Here is a 10,764-nt window from a genome sequence, read left to right as displayed (position 1 = left end):
GAGCCTCATGCATTGGGAGACAAAAAATGGAGGTTCTACCGGATGGGTTTACTATTCATTGAACCTACCGGATAGTTTCCCTCTTCTTCTCTATCTTCTTCTCCTTCTCACTGTTGCTGGTTCTATTTATCTCACCTCTATTACATACCAATAATTTGAACCAGAGGAGACTGATGTATAACTTTCTGAACCATGCAGATTCCACACAACAAATTCCTAGATCCCATGTAGGACAGTTGAGAAGTAAAAGTAACAAAAATCCATACAAGTTCAATAGTCCAACAATTTTAATGAGAGGCGCCCACACGAGGTTTTAACCATTGGAATGGCGTTGGATGATATTCATCTATACAAGGTGGGTTATGGACTTAAAGTTCAATATAATCTGATTACAGTGTGCCCTCACAAGGAGACCCTAGCTGTGTCAAGTTCTTAGGTTCATTCAACAAGTTCAATATCTATTTAACTCCATAGGCTACATCGGGTTGTCCAGAAAGTTCCTGATTTGAGATGTAAAACACAAGAAAGTTGAGCCCCAATGATTAACTTTTCCTATGAGAGTTTTATAATATTTGCAATCAGAAACTTCACACTGCTGCACAATCAAATTTGCCCTCAAGAAACAAAGAATTCACTATTTCAAGGTAAGGACCAAACTACAAGCACATTCATCTTTCAACTTGGTCAGTCACAATAGAAATCCAAAATTAGATAAATATATACAAAATCAGAGCAGCAAGATCATAGTTGACAAAGAGAGACTGCACATGCTTGCCAAATCATAGCATTAGTCAGCAACTCAGAGATTTGCAAATGGTTGTAAAGAAGGGAAAGCAAGTTCACACCCTTGGGGGTGGGGGTGGGGGGGTGTTGGAGTACTTCCGTTCACTGATTTTCTCCACATGCAGCATAATCTTTCACCATTAGAATCTCACCACAAAGTTTTTTAGGCACTTGTTCCAGTACTTTTCCTTCTTGCCATGCTTGCCCTACCAATACTCCTGGTCCCACATGACGAACATAAATGACCACATGATCATTGAAAGGCCATGGATGTTTTACTGCAAAATGAAAAATTAAGAGTGGTAATTAGTGGAGAGCCATCTCAAATTAGATTGAAGGCTCCCAAATAACAATGCAAAACATTAATTATAAGAAGAATATAGAATGCCAGCACTGTTATCCCATTATTAAGGACATAGCTTCTATTCAAAAGCTGTCAAACCCCTTTCCCACCCATTTATTTTCTAGTGCCTCTCCCCTTTCCTGTCTTTTAACTCCATTCCAATTACATGTGATCACCCTGTCATTGGCGCATTTTGTGCTGCAGTTGATTTTCATTGCACATGGACAAACCATCACATCTTCCTCCCATCTTCTCACCTATTTGGACCCACCGATAATCACCCTCTAAATAGCCTTCTTAGTCTTTCCACATCCGCTTCAATCTTTTCTTTTTTGATAGGTAATATCAAATTTATTAGAGAAAAGCAAAACAAATTACAAGACAAGCGGGCTACCCCCCTCAGAAGGAGACAAAGCCCAAGACATTAGCAAGACTACAGAGGATCAAACAAGAGGGGATTGGGGGCCCCATCTGAACCAACAGAAGTGAATCCCAAGCATGGAATGCACTAAAAGAGAAACGAAAAAACTACCTAGAAACCATATGGGCTGAACACCCCAATTCATCATTAAGAATTGATTCTGAGGGGTTTTAGGCCCCTTAGGAATGATGCCCGACATAGCCACCTCAATCTTTATCTCAGCTAAATTAATTTCAGAGATGGTTATTGAACTAGAATGGATGTAATAGTCATCTAGCCAAAATTTTCAACTCACTTTAACAAGTATGAACCCATCTTGGTATGCACAGCAGTGCAACAAAAATTTCTGCCTAGAGAATAACTTGGGCTTTCCATAAGCTGCACGATTCTTAAGTCGAAATTGAGCATGGATGTTGCAGATTCTTTTTACATCTGAACATTAAAAGATGGCATAGGCTGGACACTCATACAAATTAATCTTTTAATAATCATAAATTACAAGATTTAAACAATCAAATAATCAAATGAAATTATACAAAGCACATATAAGAACTACAAAATTTACATAAGACCAGGTATACTGTGAAGGAAATGAGAAAATAGACAGTCAAGAGTTTATATAACACAGAAATCATGACTTCAAATTGTAGATTACTGAAATTGGATGCCCAAGTAGCCCATTTACCTGGTATTGGGAAGCCTTCTGGGCAGTCATGGAGATTCAAAAGCCCATCTCCAAATTCATATGCAAAATCACAAGGCTGTTCTGTGGACATTACTTCCTTGAGCTGTCTCACCGTGAAGTATAATGGACAAAAGGAATTTGTAGCTCCAGCCAATAATCCATCTGAAGAAATTCACCATTAGGTAGCATCTTGAAATTTCATCTCAGAATCTGAACCACATTTAATGTAATGCAACTCAACAGTAATAATCTTAGAGCCATACCATCTACTTTCTATTTTGAATTTATTCTCCACGTTCAATATTTTATATCTACGACATATTTAACCTTAAACTCTTTCAGAAAAGAAAAGAGGATGCAACAGAGTTCATCTCTGGTACTTTCAACTGAATTAGTTAATTCTAGTTATGTTTGACTGCTTTCAATTTCAACCACAGTTCCAAATTTTCGCTGAAAGAAATCAGGGTTTGCATATTTCACAAAATTTATTTTATGCATAAAGTGTATCTTCTAGAATGACAAAAATAGAAAGTACTTCTAGACAATTAAGATCACATAAAATCCATCTAAATGAGCAATATTGGATATGCTTGTTAAAGAGTAACAAAGTTTACCAATAATTATCCGCCCATAAGGCATCCCATCCTTGGAGCAAAATATAGCCTGGCACATGCAAAAGATCGAAAATTGCAGTTATACAAGTAGAGGCTTGAATACCTTTTAAACAGGATTGCCTACGAAGGATAAGAAAAATAAAATAATTACAGCTTGAGAATTCCCTGAAATTGGGGATGATCGACCTTCTTGAAGAAATTTATCCACGCTATTGGTTTAGGTCCTATTTCACAGTGTTGAACACAACTGTCATTATGTGTTCAGACATCCGAACCAAATAGAACAATTAAGAAAGGAATAAGGCAATGACTTACAAGTTTAACCAATTCAGAAAACTAAAAATTATTTAAAATGCAAAAATTACAGTTAGAATCATGCTATAGAGAAGCTCTGCAATATAAATATAAGACAACATTTTGACACTGATGTAGGAGCATCTTCATTGAATTACAGGTTTTATGGTTACGGATATACTAACTTTTGCTAATCGAAGATTAAAACTTAATTAGTAAATCTTGATTTTACTATTTCTATTAAGATTTTGTTTTCATATTGAGAATTTAAGTTTAATTAGTAGTTAAATATTTTAGTCCTGGTTGCATTACGTATGTTTGTTTCTTCTCTTATCCCAAGTCATATCAGGATTTGTTAGGAGTCTTTGTTAGCAAGTCAAAGTTCTACGAGGAGTTTTCTAGGGGTTTCTCTAGAGTTTGAAAAGGAATTAAAATAAAGAAGCCTAGTCATAGCCTCTGAATAGGCATGCAATTCAATATGCTATTGTATATTGTAATAGAATGGTTCTCTTCTAATAGTGCCTGGATTTTCAAGCCCTACAATATTAGGAACTGTTCCTGGTAAATACCCTTCATAGTTGTCAAAGTGTCCAGGTGGTCTAGTAGGGGTCTAGGTGACCGTCGCCTCATTGCAAAGCACAACACTTATTATGTCAAATATCAATTTTTTTTTTTAATCCAATAAAAATAATTTAAAAATCAAATTCCAAAAAGAAAAAAAATAGACAACCCCCCTGTCTAAGAACAAAAACTGGATTTTTTGTTGTCAGAGTGATTTTCAACTTCCAAATGCTTGATTTTTCTCAATTCTGAAAAATTTGTATGTCTTGCCATGGTTAAACATTGTTAAAAACCAGAAGTGTAGTAAAAAATAAAAAATAAAAAGTTAATCCCCAAGTCCAAGAACAAAAACTAGATTTTTTGCTGCCGGGGGTGATTTTCAACTTTCAAATGCTTGGCTTTTCTCAATTCTGAAAAATTTATAAATCTTATCATAATAAAACATTGTAAAGAACCAAAAGTGTAGTAAAATAATAAATATATATATATATATATATTTTTTTTTTTATATCCATAAACTTATTTTTATTCAAGCGATTTTAACAGCATTCACACACTTTAAAATAAATTTGACAGAAACATAACTTTGTCATTACAAGTTAGATTTATGTGATCTTAGACTTGTTGGAAAGCTAGTTTGTGCTCTACTTAATACCAAAAACTTATGTAAAAATAAAATCATTTGACTAGTCAAACTATTAGAGAACAAGAACATTTCTCTAAATGTTAATTTTTGATGACTTAATGTGACTTAATATTGATTTTTAATAATTTGATGTTGCTTAATGTTGATTTTTGATGACTTGATGTGGCTTAATGATGAATTTTTTTTATGATACAAGGTATATGTAGCATACTAAATAATGTTAGAAAATGGGGAAAATAAAAAAATAAAAAAAAAATCTTGACAACATTTTTCTTCTTCATTTCTCTGCAATATGTTATTGCAGTTCTACTTATTTCTCACAATTCCCAATTTTTGTTGCTTGTTTTGGATTAGGCTTGCTATTGTGTGTCATTTCTTACTGTCTACATCAGGTATACATCAACAGATAAAATTAGTAAATGGTGTACAAGTGAAGAATCAAAGTGAAATGCTCATAAACAAAAGACAAAGGAGCAAAAAATAACTGTAAATCGATGTTAACAGTAGTCAAATGTGTTACACTCATCAAACAGACTAAAAATTGGCTAAAGACGGAGAAGGATGAAGAAATATACAACATGAACATTTGAAGCATCTTATCCAGCACTAAGGTTTGAATTTCTAGAATTTTTGTAACCAGGGACACTTTTATAACCTTATGAAAACAATAATATAGAATAGCATTACAGATTTAAATCAACAATTTTCTGTAAATTTTAGAACAGAAAATATTTCGTCTGACCATGGTTTTAAGTATCTCCGATACCGATACGATACTCTCTGATATGTATCTTAAATTTAGCCGACCGATACGATACACACCGATACGATACATGAAATTTTTAAAATCCTTTTGTATCGATATATATCCTACAATACATACCGATATGCATCAATACACCACCAATACACATTGATACGATACGATACGATATGCCTCGATACGACTCTATGGAAAATATAAAATTGAGGTAAAATGTACGTTTCGGTATGTATTGGTACGTATCGGTGAGTATCGGTATGTATCGATCGGTACGTATCGATCGATACGTATCGGTATATATCGGCACGTATCGGTGAGTATCGATATATATCGGTACGTATCGGTGAGTATCGATACGTATCGGTGAGTATCGATATGTACCGATACAGTACGCTACGGTCATATAATGGCCAAGATGGGTAATTTTTCAGAAAAACACGATTTTTTGAAGGGTTTTTGTTCCAAAATTGCTGTCAGCCATATTTCTTTCTAACTAAAGTGGAAATCAAGGTTGGGAACAAGGATTTTACATTTATGGGACAACTACAAGCCTTGAATTCTTAGTACGATACCCTCAATTTAGTGTTTATGCATAATACATGTTATCAATAGTTTTTTTTAACAAATTCTTTATGCAAAAGTGTTTAAAAAAATGTTTCCTATCCATTTATGTGTGTATCTTTAGCGTATCTTAGTGTATCTCGGATACGATACGATACCCTTCGATACGTATCTTAATTTTGGCCGACCGATACGGCGACCGATACCGATACTTTAATCCTTGCGTCTGACCAAAAGTTCAAAGAAAAAGTCAGTATTAGAATATAAAAAAAAAAAAAACTAAAATTAAAATTAAAAAGAAAAAATAATAATAAAAAATAAAACTCTACTTCATCCCAACTAAATGGGGTCGGCTACTTGGATCCTTGCACTCCAATCAGCTCTATTCGAGGTCACACTCTATAAAAGGCCTAAACTATGCATGTATTTCTTCACCACTTCCCCTAAGGTAATTTTAAATCTACCCATGGCTATTTTAGTTCCTTCAATCTGAATCATATTACTCCTCCGTATTGGAGCATCCAAAAGCCTCCGTTGAACATGCTCATGCCACCATGGTTTAAAGTATCGGTCCGTATCGTACCGTATCGGCCGATACGTATCCATATCGGCCCTTACCGATACAATACATAAAATTTTTAAAACCCTTTTGTATCGATACGTATCTTATGATACGCACCGATTCACCACTGATACACACCGATACGCACCAATACTCTATGAAAAATTCAAAATCGAAGTGAAATGTACGTTTCGGTGTGTATCAGTACGTATCGGTATGTATCGGTGTATATCGGTATGTATCGACCGATACACACCGATACATACCAATACGGTAATAAAATGGCCAAAATGGGTAATTTTTTAGAAAAACAATTTTTTGAGGTGTTTTTGTTCTAAAGTTGCTGCCAACCATTTTTCTCTCTAACTAAAGTGGAAATCAAGGTTGGGAACAAGGATTTTACATTTATGAGACAACTACAAATCTTGGATTCTTAGTGCGATACTCTCAATTTACTGTTTATGCATAATACATGTTATATATAACTTTTTTAACTATTTTTTTATGCAAAAGTATATAAAAAGTGTTTCCTATCCATTTATGTGCGTATCTTTAGCGTATCTCCGATACGATATGATACCCTCTGATACGTATCTTAATTTTGGCCGACCGATACGGCGACCGATACAGATACTTTAATCCTTGCATGCCACCTCAAATGATTTTCTCGTAGTTTATCATGTATCAGAGCTACTCCGATATCATATCGAATATGATCCTTCCTAGTTTTGCCACACATCCATCTCAACATCCTCATCTCTGCTACACTAAGTTTATTTATATGATGCTTCTTAATTGCCTAACATTTCGCACCATACATCATGCTGGTTATATGATTGTCCCATAATTTTTTTTTTTAAATTTTGAAGGAAAAGATTGATCACACAACACTCTGGACACACCTGTCCACTTCATCCATTCTTTTTATTTCTCTGTGAAACATCATCCTCTATATCAACTTCTTTATTTATGATTGAGTCTGGATACCTAAAATAATCACTTTGCAGAATCTCCCTCTCATCAATTTTCAACACTTCATTTTTCGTCCTGGTATAACTAAAATTACACACCATATAATTCGTCTTTGTTTTACTTATCTTAAAACCTTCTTATTCTAATGTTGATCTCCAAAACTCTAACTTGGCACTAATCCCTGCCTTTGTCTACAACAACAATAACATAGCCTTATCACAACTAAATGGGGTCAACTACATAGATCTTTTCTCTCCAATCAGCTCTATTCAAAATCATATGTGGTAGAAAGCATAGGCTATGCATGTCTTTCCTCACAACCTCTCCTAAGGTTATTTTATGCCTGCCCTTGTCTCTTTTATCTCTTTCAATCTGAATCATATCAGTCCTCCTTACTAGAGCATCCAAAGGCCTTCGATGAACATGACCATGCCACCTCAAAGGACTCTCACGTAGCTTGTTATGGATTGAAGCTAATCCCAACTCAGCTCTAAATGTGGTCATTCCTTATTTCATCTTTCCTCGTTTTGCCACACATCCATCTCAACATCCTCATCTCTGCCACACTTAGTTTATCTATATGCCACTTTTTAATTGCCCAACATTCCACCTCATACATCATAGTCGGTCAGATGACAGCTTATAAAATTTTCCTCTAAGCTTCAAAGCAATAAGCCTATCACACAATACTACAGATGCACCTCTTCACTTCAACCAACCTATTTAATACTCAGGGTAACATCATCCTCTATATCCCCTTCTTTATTTATAATTGAGCCCAAATACCTAAAATAATCACTTTGTGGAATCTCCCCATCATCAATTTTCACCACCTCATTAACCATCCTAGTGTAATAATAGCGACACACCATATAATCCGTTTTGTTCTACTTATCTTAAGAACTTTTAATTCCAAGGTTGACCTCCATAGCTCCAACTTAGCGTTTGTCCCAGCTTTTGTCTCATCTACCAACACAACATCATCAGCGAAAAGCATACACCATGGAACCTCGTCTTTGATGTCTCTGGTTAAATCATCTAAGACGAGCGAAAACAAATAAGGTCTTAAGGTTGATCCTTTATGTAACCTAATTGTAATTGGGAATGCACTACCTTGACCGCCCACTGTTCTTATGCTAGTCACCACATCTTCATACATATCATAGTTGTTATGGCACCTAGGCAGACCAAGGCAATAGAGAGAGGAAAATTCAAGCCGACACCAGCAAGGAGCCTAGGAAGACCAAGGTGCCAATCTAGGCAAAGTCACATGGATGCCTGGGATGCTTTGACAACTATGATACACATATTTAATTATGTCCATCTATTTACTTGAAGCCCTTCTCTTCTCAAGTATATGCCAAGTTAGTTAGATCTCTAGGAACTCTATCAGCTTTTTCTAGGTTAATAAATACCATATGGAGATCCTTCTTTCTCTCTCTACATCTTCTTACATAAAATCCATCGTGGATCTACCTAACATAAATCCAAACTGGTTCTCTAAAATATTAGTTTCTTTTCCCAAGTTGGTTTCAATAACCCTCTCCCATAACTCCATAGTATTTTACGCCGCTATATTTATTATAGTTCTATATATCACATTTTTTTTTTTTAAATCGAGGCCACAATGCTTCTACATTTATCTGACTAAACAACTTGGTTAGCCAAGATAGACCACAGGCTCCTAAGCTCTTCACACCTCTATTGGGACCCCATCGGTCCTGGTGCCTTGCCTATTTTCATCTTTCTTAAAGCTTCTTTCATTTCAAACACCTTAATTTTGCGTATATATTGATGAAATTTGGCGTCTAGATGAGTAGTGCAATCTTCCGAGGTACAAGTACCCGAAATGACTTCATTGATAGTTTGTAAAAATACTCTTTCCATCTCCTTAATATCCTCATCCCTTATTAATAATCTACCATCTTCAATTTTAATACATCTTGCATGATCGAAATCTCTATTCTTCCTTTCGATCATTTTAGCTATCTTATAGATAGATTTCTCCAATTTCTTTGTGCTCAGGTTGTTATAAAGGACATTATATTTTGGCGCCCTTGCTTTCCCTACAATCATCTTAGCCTCATTTTTGTTAGTTAGATACCTTTTTTTATCCTCTACCTCTTTAGTCCTTTACCATGTCTTAAAACTATGTTTCTTAGTTTGTTTGAACCTCGTCATTCCACTACCAAGTCTCCCTAGGCCGTTTTCCTTTTGATTCCCCTAAGACCTCTTTAGAAGCCTTCTTAATACACATTGACATCTCATCCCACATCGCATTAGTGTCTCCGTCAAAGGTTTAATTTCTTTGTTTGACCACTTTATCAGTAAATGAATTCAAAGAGCTTCCTTTTAGGCTCCATCACTTTATCTTAGCGCAAATAGGCTCCCCTATCTTACGATTCTATGGAATGAAGCATATATCCATGATCCCCAATCTATATTGAGTGATTAGGCTCTCCGTAAGTATAACCTTACAATCCTTACAAAACAATCTATTGGACCTTCTAGTTAGGAAGCAATCTATTTGGCTGACATGGTGCCCACTTTTGGTGAACGAATCAGGTTCACGTATGAGAATGTTCTCGTACATCCCTGATCCGTGGATTTAGAATCTATTAAATGAAGAGAGAGAATTGATTCTAAATCCATGGACGTTCTCGTACATTCTCGTACTTGAACTTGATCCGCTCTCCCACTTTTGTAGGTGACTAAATGCTCCTCTCTCTTTTCAAAGAAAGTATTACAATGGATAGATCCTAAGCCACAGCAAAATATAAAACTAAGATCCCCTCCTCATTCCTCTCTCCAAAACCATAACCAACATGTGCACCTTCTCAGCCTCTACAATTCCCCCACATGTCCATTCATATCACACCCTACAATCACTTTTTTCCTTGAATAAAACCTCGCGATAATCCATCCATGTGTTCCCAAAATTGTAATTTACTACCCTCATTCACTGCTTTTGTATTATCACCAAACAATATCATCAACAAAAAGCAAACACCAAGTAACCTCATCTTGAATGTCTCTAGTTAAATCATCCATGATAAACGCAAATAAATAAGGACTTAAAGTTGATCCTCGATGTAACCCAACTGTAATTGGGAATTCACTACCATAACCCCCCCCCCAAAACAATCCTTATATTAGTTACCATACCATCATATATATCTTTAATTATGTCCACATATTAACTGGAAACACTTATCTTCTACAAAAGTAAGTATTTAAAATGTTCTTATATAATTATTATATTTTTCCTCCCAATTAATTAATCTTATTTTAATTGAAGGCTTCTGTACATTTTCCCCTCCTAGACACTACAGTAGTGGGAGCCTCATGCACCTGGACGCCCTTTTTGTTTTGAGGATAGTAGAAAAGTTTGGATACTGTTTCCCTGCATATTGCTGGAGTGGATGTTAGCTTTGAGAGCTTTTTCCAATTCAATTTCTAATGGAACCCAAACAATTGGAGTTGACATCTTCAATTTGTTAAATCCTTCATTTTAAGACTCTTATGGATCCCAAGTTACTTTTTTGTCCCCCCCCCCCCC

The 10,764-nt window shown here is 35.3% G+C and overlaps 1 protein-coding gene across 1 annotated transcript in view; it reads right to left on the bottom strand.

Moving 5' to 3' along the window:
* Positions 1-608: 608 nt before the first annotated feature.
* The window catches only part of LOC122073193, a 13,604-nt gene continuing 3,448 nt past the window's right edge, over positions 609-10,764 (bottom strand). Inside the window, exons 5-8 of the mRNA XM_042637729.1 lie at positions 3,033-3,070; positions 2,847-2,895; positions 2,233-2,394; positions 609-1,061 (exon numbers count right to left, since the gene is read on the bottom strand). Coding sequence (XP_042493663.1) covers positions 886-1,061; positions 2,233-2,394; positions 2,847-2,895; positions 3,033-3,070 — 425 coding nt within the window. The 3' untranslated portion in view covers positions 609-885. The remainder of the gene's footprint in view (positions 1,062-2,232; positions 2,395-2,846; positions 2,896-3,032; positions 3,071-10,764) is intronic.

This window comes from Macadamia integrifolia, chromosome 3 (assembly GCF_013358625.1).
Source record: "Macadamia integrifolia cultivar HAES 741 chromosome 3, SCU_Mint_v3, whole genome shotgun sequence".
NCBI classification, from domain to species: Eukaryota; Viridiplantae; Streptophyta; class Magnoliopsida; order Proteales; family Proteaceae; genus Macadamia; species Macadamia integrifolia.
Note: the sequence above shows the minus strand (reverse complement) of the source record. Positions and strands in the feature narration are given on the sequence as shown.